The sequence below is a fragment of the Parasteatoda tepidariorum genome, chromosome 9 (assembly GCF_982258835.1).
Source record: "Parasteatoda tepidariorum strain Cologne lab strain chromosome 9, Ptep-v5.0, whole genome shotgun sequence".
Classification (NCBI taxonomy): domain Eukaryota; kingdom Metazoa; phylum Arthropoda; class Arachnida; order Araneae; family Theridiidae; genus Parasteatoda; species Parasteatoda tepidariorum.
This window is the reverse complement of record NC_141763.1, coordinates 86404866-86424451: the sequence shown is the minus strand read 5'-3', so window position 1 is coordinate 86424451 and position 19586 is coordinate 86404866. Positions and strand designations below refer to the sequence as shown.

The 19586-nt window shown below is 29.2% G+C and overlaps 1 protein-coding gene across 1 annotated transcript in view; it reads left to right on the top strand.

The window, feature by feature from the left end:
• Positions 1–13768, top strand: part of LOC147804297 (uncharacterized) — a 74676-nt gene extending 60908 nt beyond the window's left edge. The window contains exon 2 of the mRNA XM_087151503.1: positions 13529–13768. Within this exon, the coding sequence (XP_087007629.1) occupies positions 13529–13768 (240 nt within the window). The remainder of the gene's footprint in view (positions 1–13528) is intronic.
• The last annotated feature ends 5818 nt before the right edge of the window (positions 13769–19586 follow it).

The following is a 19586-nucleotide window of genomic DNA, read 5'->3' as shown; positions in this document are numbered from 1 at the left end:
AAAGAATGCCCGTTACTCTTTTATGCACCGAAATACAAGTCTCAAATTAGCAGAGATAAATTAAAAATGAACATTATTTTTGAGGTTGTCATCAGTTATAAATTAGAGTATCTCATTGATTCACCTAAATACATGTCCTAAATTGGCAATAGTGTGTGAAAATAAACATTATTTAGTAGTTGGTTAATAGTACCTCCAATGGCTATTTCTAATTTATGCACTTGAATGAATGTTAGTCCTAAATTAGCATGACAAGTATGATAAAAAAATAATTTGATTGTTGGTTTATACACGTCGAAAAAAATCTGGTAAAATTACCGTACAGTAATGTAATGACATTTCTGGTAAAAATAAAAACATAATTCTGGTAATAGAACCAATGTATATGGTATGCAAACCATTATTTTGTAGTTTTTCGTTCATCTGGTAACGTTTAGTCAGAAATTTTGATTTTCAAAATTATCGTTAGTAAATAATACAAAACAGAAAAGTACATTTAATCAAATAAATGCTTTTTATGCCTCACTCTAAGAAATCACGATAAAAATACCAAAGTTTAATAATTAACAATATTCTATCACACATTTTAACACTATAATTTTTGTTATTTAACCAAACAGATTACCAATGTGCTCCGGTGAAAACTAGCAAGCTCTTTGGTGCTCCAATTGAGACAGAAACACGGTAAATTTAACCATATTGTGGTAGTTTTAACCAAACTCTTTTTCTCAGTATAGGACACCCAATAATAAAAATTTCAGTAATTCATTTACACACCTATATGTATGTCTTAACGTTCACACAGATATAACAATAAATAAACAATACTTGTTTTGTGTCTCTCAATAATTATAAATGGCAACGTAAATAAAAACCCAAACAGAATTTTTACTTTAAAAAAGGAAATAATATTTGTGGAGAAAAAATAAAAATATTCCTCTAATTTAAGCCAAAATTAAAGATAGTAATGAATTGAAATATGTCATAGATCTTTAAATAACAATAATCATCAATAATTCTAATCTATGATAAATTTGACACTCCGCATTTCATTAAAATTCCCACCATGTGCTTTCGGAACTGAGAATTAGTACGCATTTTCATTTCCAATATAGATTTTTCATAATTACTTTCAGCTTTCCTTCATAATTCTTCTCTTAACGTCAACAATCTCTCAATATGGAAAATGATATATATTTCTCTGATTGAAAAGAGCTGCTTTCAGTCTTATTAATTTCAAAAGAAAGAGAGAGAGAGAGGGAAATATTAGCGCATTCATTTATCTTCGTTCTTATTAGAATTGCAATTTCAAAACTGCCGAGAAATAAATATTTCAGAACAATAATTTCTAAATGACAGCTCTGAGAATTATGTATCTCGTATGAATAATTATTTGTGAAATAAAATTAAGTTATTTAAACAAGTCTTGTGAATGAGATTTAAAAATAAAGTAGAAAAGCGTTGAGTAAAACATACATGTATATTTTAAAATCATGTAATAATCCAGAAACTTGATAATTTTAACCTTAGAATCAGAATTTTTTTCTAGAACTTTTAACACTTAACCATTATTAATTCCGATAATCATTATCAAACCATTATTAATTCCGATAATCATTATTAAACCATTATTAATACCGATAATCATTATTAAACCATTATTATTTCCGATAATCATTATTAAACCATTATTATTTCCAATAATCATTATTAAACCATTATTAATTCCGATAATCATTATTAAACCATTATTAATTCCGATAATCATTATTAAACCATTATTAATACGGATAATCATTATTAAACCATTATTAATAATATTAAACAATTATTAATTCCGATAATCATTTTTATCAATATTGTTTCGCTACCTTTTAGTTTAGTTCTATTGTTAGATCCATGTCTGTTTCTTGAACCATCATGCAAACTTCCGTTCTAACATTATATTTCTAGCATGCAGTTTCCTTTCTATCATATATTTCAGTTTCATTATAAATTCTATCATAAAAATTAATTTTCATTATAAATTTTACAATAAATTCCGCAATAAATTTCTTTTCTACAATACGTTCTGACATATAAATTTTTAATCCTAGATTTCATTCTCATATCTATTACAATTATTTCTGTCATAAAGTTTTGTAAATTTCATTTCTGACAAAACTTTTATAGATGAACATTATTTTCATAATAAGTTTCGTAATAATTTGTAATTTTATATTTTTTGAAAATATCAAGTTAAAGATTTTTGATATTAAGACATAAAAGTTCCGTTATAAATTACGCGGAAACTATATTTTCCGTTTTATATTTAGTTTCTATTTTAAGTATGAATTCAAATTTTATTCTCATTTTTGAGTTCAAATCATTAATATATTTAATTAGGGCTTTATACGTTGTAATACGACAGTGCAATAAAAATTAAGCGCAGAAATTAAATTGTTTTTAGCGTTAAAACTTTTTCTAAGTAGATTTTCAAAACACATAAATATGAATAGTTTTTTAACTAATATTTATATCTCAGATCTGAAATCAAGTAAAGCGATTATAAAATTCATTCATATTTCAGAAAAAATTAACATTAAATTAACATAAAATTAACAAAAATAAAAATTAAATTTATCTTTGCAAAAAAATTTTTTATGAGAAATGCGGAATAAAGTTGGCTGTTTGTTTTTCAGATTAATATTTAAGTCCATGTTAAACTCGAAATAAACAATTTAATAAAATCCATTTTCAAATCTTACAATTAATTAAAATCTTACAATCCTTTAAAATATTGTTGTACATATAAAAAATTATATAGATCATTACTGTCAGTGATATTTCATGCGATAACAAATTCATTTGGAAAGCCTTAATTTAAAATTAAAGTTGAAAGAAAATGTTCTGTTATATATTATTTATAAAATCGTTTGCTTTTAAATTTTTTTAAAAAATTATTTTGCTTTTCACTTTTGAACATTATTTTCAAATAAAAGTTATTAAACAAAATCATGTGAGTTCTGTGAAATTTTTACTAAATTTTGTTATATTTATCAATTAATTTGTAAACGTAGAACTTTAATTTTTCCGAAATCATAAAAAAACGCGTTTATACTGACAAAGAATAAAATAAATAAGTTCAATTTCAAAACAATCTAGGTAAAAGATCAACGCTCTTAAATCACTAGATATTTTCAACTATTTTTTTATTTTTCTGTCATTTAAAACAACAACTCATGTAAAATCAAAAGCTATTTTAAATAATACGGCAAGCTTATTCAAATGAGTGTCAAAATTTTTTGCATATACGTAGTTTATTTGTAATACTTTCTATATCTTTGCATTAAAACTTTCTTACAAAACTTTCATTTCCCTTGACTATTTTGCCACGAATTTTTCTTTATTCTCTTTATTTAACTATCCTCTTTCTTTAATGACTTAGGAAATTTAATACCTTGTTTAAGTAATTTAGTTTTTAAACAGTCTTAGGAATGAAAATTTAGAGTCATCGAGAAAAAAAATGTGTAAGGAACTTCACATTATTTTAAAGATTAGCTTCTTTTGTAACTTAAACTGAAAGATTATGTTAATACTTTATTCTAAAATTGCCTTCGAGGGTTTCGCTCAGTTTTTTCCTATCTTAGATTTAATATTTAAAGAAAAACAAAGTTTGATACGTTTTACTCACAAGCTAAATTTTATTCGAGATTATATAAGTATTTATTTTTTAACATTTGTTTTTAAATTGCATGCCATTTTGTTATTGTTTGAGAATCCCAGCACTTAATCCCAGTTTGAAAGTTTTTAGCTAGCACCTGCATGATTTTCTAATTATTCGTTTCTTTGTTTAGAAAATTTTTGTTTCAATTCACCCAATTCATTATTTAAACTAACCATATTTTATTTTCCTTCACCACATCTCTTATTTTTTATATTATTTTAATCCTTGCACTAAATTCCAGTTTTAACGTTTTTTGCTAGCACATGCACGATTTTCTAATTAATCGTTGTTTTGTTAAGAAATTTTTTTAATTCATCACATTAGTTATTTCAACTCACAACATTTTATTATAATTCACCACATCTGTTATTTTTTATGGTTTAAGAATCCCTGGACTTAATCCCAGTTTGAACATTTTTAGCTAGCACCTGCATCCTTTCCTAATTATTTGTTGTTTTGTTTCGAACACTTTTATTTTAATTTTTGACCACATACAAAAATACTGTCTTTTAATCATGTTTTAACATTTTAGTTTGTACAACAATAATTCTATTAAATAACCAAAATATACGATTATGCGAAACATAATTATCGCTTTGAAGACGTTCCTGTCCATTTGATAGTTTTGCTCCTTAATGCATGCACGAATGCATAGTATATGTTAAATTATAGAAATCAGAGAAATACACTGATGAACATACATTTATGATAATATTGAAAATGTTTAATTTTTTTAAAATTTAATAGAATAATCTTTCAGAACTTTAATACTAAAAAGTCAATTTATGAAAACTCAATCGTTAGCAGCGAACACTCCCTACTCTATGAATGCATGCTTATTGAATGAGAAAGATTATTAACTTTCATACTTTTGTAAATGTATTAAAAAAAATCGTTCAACTATTTCACATTTATTTTAGTTGCTTAATTCAGGTTGGCAAATTGATAGCGTTTAAAGATTTTAAATCATCTTAGACTAAAATACAGAATTCTTTAATGCCCCTGCTATATTTTTTTTTCAATATACATCTCTCACTAAGGCTCTGTAGGACAAATCTGTTCCAGAGTCGTATTAATTGAGTTCGACAGCGAACTGATCGTAAGGACAGTGTTCCATCTAGATCACCGAAGTCAAGTATCACTACCTGCGGTGAATGAGCAGATAGGTGATCACTTTGTTCAGCCTGCGGAAAGACCGAGAGTTTGCGGTAACGGTCCTCGTTAAACTGTTCTATCGTAAAGTGTTCGATTTCACCCCTTGGTCGTCGAGCTATCAAAGAGAGAAAGCATCCCATTTGTCGAGGATCAAAACTATGATCGAGGTTCAGGACTTTCGGATAATCCTCAGGGAGACTTCCCAGACCGTCGCCAATAGTCCATTGGGCAGCTGTAGTTTGATGTAAATATATTTGTGATGGTGCTCTCACAATACCCTCAATTTTCAACCATTTGGCCTTAGTCTAAATTTACAATATTACTTTTCATGACTGTGCCTTGCACCTCACTTTTTTTTAACAGTGACCGTGAGCCTTTCTAAGCCATGTTCCCGGATAGACGCTCACATTTAATCCCTGATTGTTTAGGAACAAGGTTAAGACATTTTCTTAAAGATCTCATTTTCTTCTCTGCATGCTAAGAAAATAAAGGATATTCTCTAATATTTTATTATTTACGTGTTACTCAATCTTGCATTTATGCAGTTTTAATATACATAGATTGATCATTTACATATTTATCCTGAGATAACGACAGAGCATGCGGAGAAGGAGACACGTGTTCCTTTCGAAGCTCAAGATGCTTCCTTTATTTTCCAGTTCCAGTGCCTCTTCATAAAACAGGGTGACATGAAGAGATGTTGAAATCAAAAAACAAAAAAAAAATAGTTCCAGAATATGTTCTGCATTTTTCTCGAAGTTGAAATCCCAAATAGGTGGAGCATATAAAATCCTGATCAGTGAATCTGAGTTCCACTATATCTTTTACAGCCGACGAAAGCAGCTACGTCTCAACATTACTAATTTTAATGGAATATTTATACATTTACGAGATATGAAAACGTTGTTAGGTTGCGTTGTAAGTAAACTTATTATCAAATATGACTTAGTCTCTTAACTACATCTTTAACAATTTTTAACATTAAATTTACCAATTTTTTTTTAACTTAAAGAAGATATATGACTTAACAGAAAATCTGTATCGCGAATCAGAACAGGTTTCTAAGATTTGACTTTCAAAATCTATTAATAAAGAGTAATTATTAACTGTTTAACTTTTCAGTCAGTTATTTGTTTGATTCAAACTTACACCACTTCCTCATAGTTTAAAGTTCTACCTGCTGTCTCTGTAATCCAGGACTAGTCATGATGGGGACCATCATATTCTTTGCTTAGTTTTAACAAAACGTTCTCTTGCAGACAGTTACTGGGAGACTTTTTGGATTTATGTTCTGTATTTGGACTCATATTTCCATTGGATTCATGTCCCATCATGTTCTATATTTGGACTCATATGTCCATTGGATTCATGTGCTATCAAGTTCTATATTTGGACTCATATGTCCCATCATGTTCTATATTTGGAATGATATGTCCATTGGATTCCTGTCCCATCATGTCCAATGTTAACAGTTGTCTTTATTTTCCTCTATGTGTTTTCCTTCTCTACGTTTGTTATCTTTATTATTTTTCCTTATTTGTGTTTGTTCGCTTTATTATTTTACTCTATTAGTGTTTGTTCTATTTATTATTTTTCTCTATCTTTTTTTTTTCTCTCCTTGGTTCTCTATATGTTTGGTTTAATTTATTGCCGTAGTTATCTTTTAATATTCGAGATCTCATAAAACCTGGAAAAGTTGTCCATGTCTTTGGTCCTTATAGAATGACATTGTCTTGTCAATTATCTCGTTTTGTAGCGCTTTTGCAGAAAACTATTTATCTATAAACCTCTTCGGCCTAAAAAATAACTAGATGAAATATTTGCTTTTTTGGTTTATTCTATTATTGTTCTTTTCAAAGCTTTCAAAATCAAAGTAATCTTTGACATGCTTGTAATTCCAGACACTCTATAATCTTTCTATCCGTTTTTCCAAGGATTTTCTCGAAACTCAGTTCTAGCTTTCTTCGAATTTTCCTGTTTCGCGGAAAGGGGATTGTATTATTTTCAATTTCTTTCCATCCGTTGTCAGTGGATTGAACAGATCCGTTTTTTTTTTTAACCGTCACCTGTCGAAGGTGATATATAGGGTTTAAAAATACGAAACAACGCTTTCTTTTTTATGTTAAAGCAGCGTTCTTTATCCGAAAAACATGTTTGGGCTTTAAACTTTTTTCTTTAACTATTTCCACTGTGATCGGATTTATTTATTTTTGTTTTTTGCTTATTTCTTTTCCTCATCGATACCTGCTTAATAATACTTAACTAAATTAAACTGTGATATTTTACTTAAAAAATTAAATTTCAGTAATTCAAATTCATAAACTTGCCAAATGAATTTTTTTTTATGTGACATGCAGTCAGACTTCATTTAACAAATATATTGCATCAAAAATTTTATTCGTTAAATCGAATCTTAATAACCAGGATAAAGGAAATAAAAATAATCCGGCACATACCCAACAATGCAAAAATATCCATACTAATCCATCGTGCATTTAAAAAAAATTAAATTATTGTGCATTACTTAATGTGAAATTTTAAAGTGTGTAACTGGATAACGTTTTACAATATCATTGATTCGGTCTTGAAATCGACTTGAAGCGGTTTCTTTTTGATTTTATGAAGGGAGGAAAAACTACTTCTTTTACCTCCCGCTACATTACGTATGTTATCAAAGTTTTCACACAATATAAGACTTGAAAGATTAGGGAAAGTAACAGTTTTTACAAGAGTTTTAATATCGATTTCTGCATCGGAATTTTTAAGAAAATTCAACTGCTGCGCAAGCACAAATGTGTCACACGCAACTGTTTCGAAAAAGAGGGATATTTCAGTCATTTGAAAAGTGATAAAACTAACAAAGAATTCCAGCTGTTAAAGAAATGTGTTATTTTGGGTCTTATAATTCGTTAACCAGGTGATTTTCTCTTCAATTTGATTGGGAGAAATTTGGTTAAAAGGGGTTCTCTTAATTGAGGTACAGCTATATTTATAAAACTAAGAAAAATCAGTTTTAGAATGTCTAGATGAATCAAAATGTTATCTTTAAAATATTCTGTACTATCTAGATTATACTTATCACAATGTACTTTTAAATTTAGAAATATAAGTGTTCTCAAAATGCTGCGTGACATTTTCTGTCTTAACTAAAATGTCACACGCAAATCAAGCTAATTTTTTTTCAAGGGTAAGTAAATAAAAACAATTTCTTCGTTTGTTATTTTTCGTATTAATTCCTAGGCTATAAATATCACACTTAAGTACAGTAGGTTCAGCGGAGGAGTGACTGGTTACGGAGGAAAAAAAATTATACAAAAGGTGATAGAGAAATAAAACAAATATGTTTATTGAGAAAGAAGTAAAATTTAGAAATTTTGGAGTTTAGTCACAAAAAATGTTAACAGAGGGCACTACAAGCCACGCATTATTAGAGTGATTAGTTCTAACGTCAAATCGTGAAATGAAGTTGTAATTTACTAGGAGGTTTAAACTACGTACTCTATTGAGCGCCGCGTGGTTTTGATACTAGACCACTGGGTCTTTATAAAAAGTATGTGTATTTTGAAATTATATTATTAAATTAAATTATATTATTTAAAAATTATATGAAATTATCTTTACTAAATTCCAAAATTTCTGCATTAAAATTTCGCGGCTTTCACAATAGACGTACCATTTGTTTCATTCCTCTATGTTGCCCTCTTCACATTATATTTACTTATTAATTTCATAATTTAAATGTTATAATTACTGACTGAAATGGCTGTGAGGAAACGAAATGATGTATTAGAACGTCGAATTTTCAAATTTACCTTACGTTTAATCACAAATCAAGCCACCGTTGATAAAAAATCATTATTTGCTTTACTACTTAAACATTATCCTAAATAATTTTCGATTAAATTGAGATTCATAAGTAACCAAGGTATGAATTTTCATTATCGTTTAATCACTATAAATCGTTAGTCGTTCTTTGCCTTTAAAGATTTATAATATACAGACCAGTAAATTAAAGTTGGAACAGCCGAAAGATTAGTTTGAATTCTGTATTCCCTTATTTTCTCTAATGAAAGCAAACTTAATGTAACGGCCAATTCCGAAAACCTGGTTACTGCTAAGTTTGCAATTTGTAATTACGAAGAATCCTCTCCTACAGCTTTAAAATAATTCATTTAAAACACGCGGACACTTATTGCATGTAATAATTGCCTCAAGTGAAAGTAATTGGCTGGCTATTAATATATTTATGCAGATTTCAAATTGCTTCAGGACGAGTTTCCCCCTTGATTGCTATATTATGATTAATTTTGAATAATATTTTATGTAAACCTTTTCCAATTAATGATTCGCTTGAAATAAACAAAGGTATACAGTGAGCAAGAAAAGGGAACACTTTAACTTTCGATCCAATGGACAGATATACAAAGTTTTGATCTTAGTAATCTCGATGTATAACCTTAATATGATAATTAATTAGTGCTCGTTTTCAAGCTAATATTTTGCTTGAAACAAATAAAGAAGAAAAATGAATAAAATATAGAAAAGTACAACTTAATATTTGAACTAATGGTCCTTATATTTTATTTAATAATATTCGAAGAAAATTTGAATTGTAAGGTATGCAATTTTTTACATAATTTTAAAGAATGTAATCTTACAAGGAAAAATGCAAAATTGGTGCGAAATCTGTACAGCAGTTCCTGAGAATCGTATTTCATAGGAATCCGTCCAGAAAAGGTGCATTTATTCAAAGAAAGCACGTTTTTATGTTCTGATTTCGTAACTTGAAATATCAGCGGCATTAACTAATTAGCATATTTTAAGTCACTATCTCATACCATTAAGATTGAATCATAGAACGTGAAGACCCCATCAAACAATCAAAAATCATACAGGTTGTTTTTGTTTAATTTTTTTACACACAGTACAAGCTGTATCCTTTCTTACTATTCAATTATTTAAGATTTCAGTAATTTCTTTAAGCTTAATTAAATAGTTTAATCTTTTATGAGACTTCATCATTGGCAGAAGTATTGCTACTATTGTAAGATTGGTACTTAGAACATTAATATCTGCAGATATTAATGTTCTAAGTAGCAATCTTAATGGCCCGATAGTCTAATTTTAAAACAATACTTAAGTAGTGCGCATTTTCCGATTAATATTTTGCTAGAAATAAACAAAGGTGTACAGTGGGCAAAAAAGAGATCACCTAAACCATTGATCTAACGGCCATATTTAAATATACAAAGTTGAGATCTTAATGGCTTGAGGATCTAACTTTAATACGCTAATCAATTAGTACTCCTTTTAAAATTAATATTTTGCTCGGAATAAACAAAGGAGTAAAGTATGCAAAATATCAAAGAAAACAATAACTTTTGATCTAATATCCGGATTCCAATGTACTAATTTGTGATGTTAATGGCTCGAGAGTCTAATCTTAATACTCTAATTAATTAGTGCCGACTACTATACATAGCCCGATGCAAAGACATATTTTTTAGGAAAAAAGACATATCTTTTTTATGAAAGATTTGGATTCTTGTATTTTGAAATATAAGAGGTTTTCACAATTCGAAAAGAGGGCAAGAGAGCGTCGAAAGTTTAAACTCCTTAGTTCCATTTTTTCATATTTCTCCAATAGAAGGTAATATTTATAAATGTTTTTTTTTTTGCAAGAGCTATTCAAGCCGATTGAATTGAAATGTAGGATTCTTTTAATTTAAAATTACTTAAATCAAAATAGGTTAAATATATTTGTATTCAATTGTTCAAAATGTTTTCGACCGCTAGTAAATCAAATAAGGAAAAATAATTGTTAATTGTAAAAAGAAAAACTCAAATTAGATTATCTTTGTATGAATGAGTTTTTCAATTGTATACATTACATTTGTATTTCTCTTAAAGCATAAGAGATATGACGAATTGTGCAACAAGTAAAATTAACAGCAGCAGATCCTAATATTCGACTGATCTCTTGATCAAATTATTGTGACCTTTTCTAGATTGCGGCCACATCCTCTCATATTTTTGGGGCGAAAAGTAAAAATTCATCAAAAAAATATGTGCTTATTTAGAGAAAATACGAATTTTGATATCTTATTTGTTAAATTGGAATATTGTCTGCACAAATTAATTAGCATACATAAGGCTTTGCCTTAGAGCCTTTCAGATAACATCTAAAAAATTTAAAATATAGTCGTCAGCTATAAAGATTGCGTGACTTCCAATAATGCATTTACCAAAATTTAGACCCTATGAAATAGCTGGAAGTGCTCCCTTGGTTTCATTTCCTCTGAATATTGTCCGAATACAAAGGGTGAAGAGATCTGAAGTTTTCATTATCTTCCCGTACTGCGCAATTTAATTTAAGTTTGTTCGATCTATATCGAGGATTAGAGAATACTGCTAAATTAAACAATGATATTTATGCAGTACAGTGCACTGGTCAATGTGGAAAATAAAATGCTAATGTTAGTAAAGTAGATAGGTCTACATAAATGAGACTGATATATTATAAAATAGTTCACGAAAGCAGAAAAATAAAAACTTCTGAACTAGGATATATTTTTAGGTGGTTTATTCGAGGTATTATTCAGGATTTTTACCAGTTATAAGACACAGTTTCCAGTAGATCATCGAAGACAGTGGTCAATGAGTGTATGGGTGACTACTTTTATCTGTGAAGGAACTGAGAGTGCGAGGTATCGATCCTCGTGAACGTGTCCTAACTTAAACAAGTCGAATTTGTGCCCTATGGTCATGTTATCAAAACGGAAAAGACATACCATCAGGAGAAGATTAAAATTATGATGGATTAGGAATGTTTCCCAGACCTTCACCAATAGCCCAATATGTAGCTTTATTGCGACGCAATACTATTGATATTCTGGGTATTAGAACATTGATATCAGTAGACAATATGCAAGGATATACATAAATATAGCCGCTTTTTTGCTTATTTATTCAAAAAATTGGAATGCTCGATATGAAAAGATTCTTTATTTTAATATACTTCTTTTGTATCTCATTATAGTATCCTAATTGTAATTCTGACATCAAACAGACTTTAATTACAAGTTTTATTTCTCCTTAGTCCTCATAGACCCAATGAAAATTACTCAGTTTGATGAAGTTTTGTTGTCCCCAATTCATAATTTTTTTTTAAAATTCATTATTGTATCATAATTGTAATGCTGCCATCAAACTGACCTTAATTACAAGGTTTTTTCATGTTTATTAAAGACCCTAATAATCATTAATCAGAGTTCTATAAAGCACTTTTGTCCCCTATTAATACATTTTTTGTAATTCATTATTGCATTATAATTGTAATACTGGAATCAAAAGATCTTAATTACAAGTTTATTCTCTTTTGTGTCCTTATAGATCCAATAATTACTTATTGGAGTTCGATAAAGTTCTGTTGTTCCCAATTAATTATTAATTTGTGAAATCAGATACGAATCAGATGTTAATATATATATTAATGGCAATAACTCTTATATCTGAAAGTAATATGAAAAATTACTTATTTTTAACTATTTTCAAAGTACTGCAAATAATGGATCTTTACATTTCGAATAAACATACTAATTTCTAGCAATTTATTTGATTTTCCAAAATGCAATTAACTGCGATAACTTATCATGCATTTCAAAATCTTCGATAATTTGTCATGCATTGCACGTAATTTCAAAAATCGATTAAAGGCAGCTTCAATTAAATTGGAAATGTTAATAAGTCATTCTTTCCAAAATAAACCAATAATCAAGTCAATAAATGTCAAACCAACCAAAATTAATAGCTTCAAAAGTGCTAAAATCGATTGCCAGGAATAATAAATTGCTGAATTCGAAATGATTGCAATTTCAACACTATTCCCCATTTTTATATTTTTACCAATTGCGAAAACTTGAAATCGGGATATAATTATTCCTTCAAGGACTTTAAGAGCATTGACGCATTAACAGTTTTAAACACACCTCTAAAACTTCTGAAAATTTTCCTCACAGCCTTTGTTATACATTTACATCGATTAGTTTAATAATAGGATCTATTATTCGAAACGAAATTCTTGTTTGATTGCTTTAGTTTTCGATAAACTTTAATTACCATAGTTCGGGATTATTTCGTATCAAACTTGTTCGATTTAACTTTGCTAGAACAGAATTAGTTCGATTTGTTGAATGGAATAGAGGGACACTTCATAAATATTTTGTTCATTGTAATATTACTTTAAGAATTGTAGATACTGTTGGCCATTTTGAAAAGTTAAAAATACATAAAAATATTTATATACAAAAAAGTATTATTCATTTTCAAAATATTAAAATAATATTTCGAAATCGTCTTCCATTATATCATGTATTAAAATAATTCTATCTATGGATCAAAAGTTATTCAGGATGTTTGCTTTATTTTTTATTTTAATCGTTGCACCCACACTGTCCTACATATACACATTTTACGAACCACAAGACAGTAAAATTTTTCATACATAAATTATTCTAAATCTATACAGCATTTTACATACAAGCAAGATACATATTTCGACATAAATACAACATTTTTAATACATATGCAACACCATTTTTAAATGCGTAAACATTACACATTACACTAAAATTGCATTATGTGTGATATTATACGCTGCTTTTTCAGTTGAAGCATATTCAACGGTTTTTATCCAATTCTGTTCTATTTTTAAAAGAAAAAAAAACTGGTACGCACACACTCGTCGACAAGTTAAAAATTCCTGCTACTAAGGCTGGCCCACTAAACGTTGTGTTGGAATCTGTTGCTGTTGTTGTTGCACGGCCCCATTGGCCAGCAGTGCTAGACCAGGTCCATGGCGTTATACACCCTCAAAAAGTCCAACACCGTCAATGGATCATCTGCTAAATCCTGTTTGGTGAGCCCCAGGCACGTGAGGATGTGGTGAGGCGAAACCTGGTCTGGAGAACAGTTTTTTCAGAAATTTCAAAGTTCTTGGATCCTTCCGAAAATTTCATTGATTTAAGGTGATCACGTCAAAAGCGGCAAGAATAGTTTGTTCCTGACTATTAAAATCTTGGGCCAGTATTGGAATCTTGTACAAGTAACTAAGTGTAGGACACGCAGTAGGTTGCAGATTTCTGTGCACTTCCCGGGTCCATCCATTTACAATATACACAGTAGCATAACCATGTCATGGTTTAGATTTCCATAGCCATTAGGCCAACCGAGTGAGGATGCCGTGGTAAATTTCTCAATTTAATTGGCAATGCAAATTGCTAGAAATAAAATTTTAAAAAAAATATTCATAATGGAGATATTGAACCATTTAAAACTTAATATATTTATGTAAAACTCAACTCTAGAATTTTACTATCTGAGCAGATTTTTAAAAGCAAGTCATAGGAAGGTACCATATTTTCTGGAATTCAGATTTGTAGTTCAAATTCCGCTTTTGAATTCATCTTCGAACTCATCTTAGATGTCATGTTTTATTTTGCTGTGCAACATTTTACATTTCAGAAACTTAAAATTATTATGTGTAGAAAAATGCACATCGAGTATGACGAAATACAAAAATAACGATCGATAATAAGTTATAGAATTATTCATTGTTAAGCTTGTCGTAAAAAAAAACATGCGGGCATTGCGTCAAAAAAAAAAAAAAAAAAACAGAAAAAAAAAACGGATGCTTATTTTCTAATTTTCAGACTAAATTCTAAAATACAAACGAGGCTTAATAACACAGGCATTTCAGAAATGTTTTTATGAGCAAACGTTTTGAGGTTTTTATATATGAAATGTAAATTAGTAAAAAAGCATTTTCTAAAAATTTTTATCATTACTTCCTCACATCTTTCTCGTCGAAACTATTTATTCTACCTACACAGTTTCAGTTTCTTTTTCAGACTTAGAAATCATGAAAAAAACACAATACACGGAGAATAAAGCCTCACTTGTCCAGAGAATACTACTGAAGAAAGATATGTCAAATATTGTATTACTTTTGTGCATAGGCACACTTTAAATCCTAACTATTAATCCTATCATCTTGAAATTAGCAAATGTTGTTTTAGAGGATACTTTATTTTTCTAGATTTCAATATTTAAGCATCTTTCCTATTCATTTTTTCTAATCCCACCTAAACACAATCTCAATATTTCAAAATTTTTTACCAATTACTAAGAGGAGGGTAAGTATCAGATTTTTGCGTGGTGTAAAATATTTTGAAGGCGATATTTCAATTCTCTTTATATATGTACACACACCATTTAAGTTACAAAATGTCACTTCGAGACATGAAAAAGAGGCATCTAACCGAAAAAAAATTCTGAAAATGGTTGTATATTTAATAGTTTATAATTATTTTTATTGCTGTATACCCTGAAAAAATAGTTACAAAACTATTTTGTTAAAAATTTTGCAAAATGCATGTACTGAAGTAATTATTTAATAAGACATTTGGGTAAATAGTTTTGATTTATTAACGTAATACAAAAGGAAAGTAGAAAATGTTTTCATTACGGGATAAATGTAGAAGATTCTCAGAAGGAAAAATAGAAATATTGTCAATTTATTAGAATATTGTTTCCCCACAATTACTGCACTTTACATTTCTTCTTAGACAACTTCTGTATTTCATAGAGTGTAAAGTTGGAAAATCATAAATATTTATAACTTTTATGAAAATTTTCCTTTCTTTTTCAAAGAATTTACATTTAGATCCACGCAAAAGAAATATTTCATATTCCCAACTCAATGGTGTATGTTTTCAATCGAAATGTGCTTGTTCAGTGCAATCTCCCTATAAATTTTTTCAAGAATGCAATTTAGTGATAAATTTTTAGTATGGAATATTTTGCTAGAGTGTATAAAATACTTCACAATATTTACATTGCATGAGTGTATAATATTTACTTTTACATCCACACACAAAAAAAAAATAGTCCATATTTCCTATTCAATGATATATGTTTCCAATCGAAATGAGGTTTTTCAGTGCAATTTTCTCCCAAAAAAACTTCAAGAGGGCAATTTATTGTATGGAGCATTTTGCATTAGTGCATAATATTTACATATGCACGATATAATATTTTCATTTTACTAGTGTATAATATTTACATTTAGATCAACGTGAAAAACAGATAATTCCTATTCCCATCTCAATGCTGTATGTTTTCAATCGAAATATGTTTATTCAGTGAAATTCCCCTATGCATTTTTCTTGGAGGCAATTTATCTCGGAGGAAAATTTTCGATGTTCTCAGGCGAGGGCATCTTTTGGACCTGGTGTAGGAAAGCCTACACCAGTAACAACAACAACGCTATAACGTTCGTTTTCATCCCGTCGATAGGGTGTGTAATATTGAGCATCAAAAGTATAAGCTTTTTAGTTTATTCATAATTAGTTAGTTAATTTATCTTATTTAGTGTGTTAAGCACGTTATTCAAACAAATAATATAAGCTGCCATTGCTTTAATTTCTATCACATTCGAATGATACATATCAACAGCAGAAACTGTAAAAAATAAAGCGGAATAAATAGTTTAAGGTATTTCAACATCGAATCGTTGCGTATATCTAAAATTACATTATTTTGAAATTCAGGAAAAAACATTAATGTTTTAAATTTCACAGAAAAAATGTCCTTAAAGTTGATTTGATTTGTCAGTTAATTCTTTCAACTTACTTGGTAAAAGCTTTTACGTGTTTGCGCCAAGTACAAATATTTGATTCGATGATAAAACGTCAAAAGCAATTACTTTTTATTCGGAAGCGAAGACCAAAAAATCTTCAAATTAAAAAAAAAATAATAATAAATACATCATACCAAAATGAAGAGGAAACAAAATCTTAATTGAAAGAGGATTTTTTGTAGCAGAAAGCTAAAAGGTTTTAGTGTTCCAAAGGTTTCAGTAATGAATGGAATCCGTGAAATAATTTAATTTAAAGAAGCTGTAGGTCTTATCTATCGTATCAATTAACAGTAATAACAGTTACGGGCGAAACTGTACCCGGAAAAAAAAAGAAACGGAATTGAAAAGGAGGATAAGAAAAAATAAGTTCATTTTAACTGGCTTTTCTTTTTATCGAAGAACTAAGAATGGAATAAGATTGGTATCTTGTATTTTCCACTTTTGTAATTCGCCAAGTGAGCAAATTCTCTTACCTGATATAAAGTTTCTTGAAAGTGGTTTACTTTTTATCTATACGCAGTAAAAAAAAAATATATTTAGTTTCCTCTATATTTGATGTTCAGATGAACTAAAAGTTTTACAATAGTCGCATTTTTTGATTTATGTTTTCACCATTAAAGTTTTATTTATATAATTATTAATTGTTCGCTTGTTTTTGTTTACTGCACTGTAAGGAAAAAAACTCTCATTTCTGACGATTCAGTAATCCTTGAGCTGCATTTCATTAATGTGGAGAATCATTTCGTCTCGAAATCGCGTGATTTGAGACGAAACGCGAATGCGCAAATATACTATAAAGAAAATGTTTCTTCAACTCGAAACCAGATAGAAGTGCATTTTGGGAGATATCTAATTTCGTCTGAAAATCACATGATTTGTGACGAAACAGGAATGCACAAATATATTATAAAGAAAATGTTTCCTCAATTCGAAACCTGATCGAAGTGCATTTTGGGAGACATTTAATTTCGTCTCGAAATCACGTGATTTGTGACGAAACACGAATGCTCAAATATACTATGAAGAAAATGTTTCCTCAACTCGAAATCTGATTGAAGTGCATTTTGGGAGATATTTAACTAGAATGAAGACTAGACGATTGAAAATAAAGTGAAGAAATAATACGTATGGCTGGTATGGTAGTCAAGGAGTTGGCCTTGTATAGAGGAGATCTCTGATTTGAATCTCGCTTCGGGTTCGTGCAGTTTATCTCTCTATTTTATCGGTCCTCCTTGTTTGTTGGAGCGACATTTATCCACCTATATGGTTCAACGATAAAATGATTATTTGAGAAGTTTAGTATACAGTGAACTCTCTCTCATGCACCGGTCTAAGAGACCAAGGGATAAAAGGGGATACTTGAAAAGTCCATTCCAAGTTCTAAAACTCAACATAAATTGCAATGAGAGCATGAATAAAATTATTTCTAAATATTAAATGACATTAAGTTAAGTTAAGCTCTAAAGATTATGTTAACATTTATGATGGTCTAGTATTTATTATAGTTATACAAAGAAAAAATTGTAACACACCTAATAACAATTTATTTTCCTACAAAATAGTCCATAATAAATGTTTATTTTTGTTTTTGTCAATAAATTTCATTGCCAGTTTTTTCAAGTTCATACAAATGAGGAAAGGGAGCTTCAGTAGATGAATTAAACTACAAATAGTCAAGTATAGTGGCTAAACCTTCTAACACATTTAAATGATTTGGAGGAACTTTATTATCATCATCGTTATCACTGAAAATGATTATATTTGTAATCACTATGAGTTCACTTTAACTTAACATTCCTTGACTAAAAACTAAAGTTTTGCTGGTAGTGGGAAGAAAAGGCTCGCAATAATTTTTAAAAGCAAATCTCAAGAAAATCTATGATGCCATAACATGCTGCTCAATAGGTTGTTTGATTTCTATGGTCACTAAAGATACCTCCTTTTATTTACCCATATCTGACTGCAAACAAGTGACCACGGTCACTTTCATATTCCAGATATTCCGGTATTTCAGGTGTTCTTTTTGCTAGAAAATAGCAAGGGAGTAAAACTAACATCTGGGGTAGAGCAAAGGTTCTTTCTTTGGAGATGGATGGATTTTCAATGTGGGTGGTGTAACAGATATGGCACTAACTCAAAACTGTGGAAAAAATGTCTCCCTAGAAACAATAAAGGGGAATTGCACGAAGATCTAGCAACATATTTCATTTTATCTGTAACAACGATTGCTTATTTGCTGGGATTTTTAAACTAAAATTTTTATTCGAGAAACACTTTCATTATTTTTTTTTTTAATTTAATGAAAAAATTAAAATTTTTGGCTGTTCCAAGAAAAATTTCGGCACATAATTGAAATATTTATTTTCTGGGTGACGCATAAGCGAATGATAATTATTAATATTTTCCTATATAATGAGCATGGACCTTTGAAACCATCATGCAAATGAAAAAGGGGCATAAATGAGGTGGTTCACAAGTAAGAAGTCACTGGGTTAGGAGCCACGAGTTTTTTTTTTTTTTTTTTTTGAAAAAAAAAAGGAATAACGAAATATTTCCTTAACCGCTTACCTTGCCTTTGTTTCTGAAAAAAATTGCGAAAAAACAACATATTTTTTTTTATTATACATACAGGAAACTAAACAAAACATAATACACAAGTTTTAAGTTTAAAATTTTAGTTTTAATTTTTGTGGAAAAACATTTTATTTACTCTCAGATTACTATCCAGAGTAATCTCGAGCAATTAAAAATGTTAAATATTAGTATTTACTTTATAGCTTTTAAAACAAGGGCGTGGGTTCGATCCCCGCCGGTCGAAGACTCCCCGTGTAGTAAAGCGACTGATGCACTTTAAATCTCGAGTCGCAAAAGTTCTCCATGTTCCCATAACAAATCAATACCTCTGGGGGTACTGGATTGGAGATCGATCGTTCTCTGATTCAGGTCAAAATTACTATCTGTGGATAAATGAATGGATCTACGAATGGGTCCGCCATATAAACGGGTGCGACGTATGGTGTGGCAGAA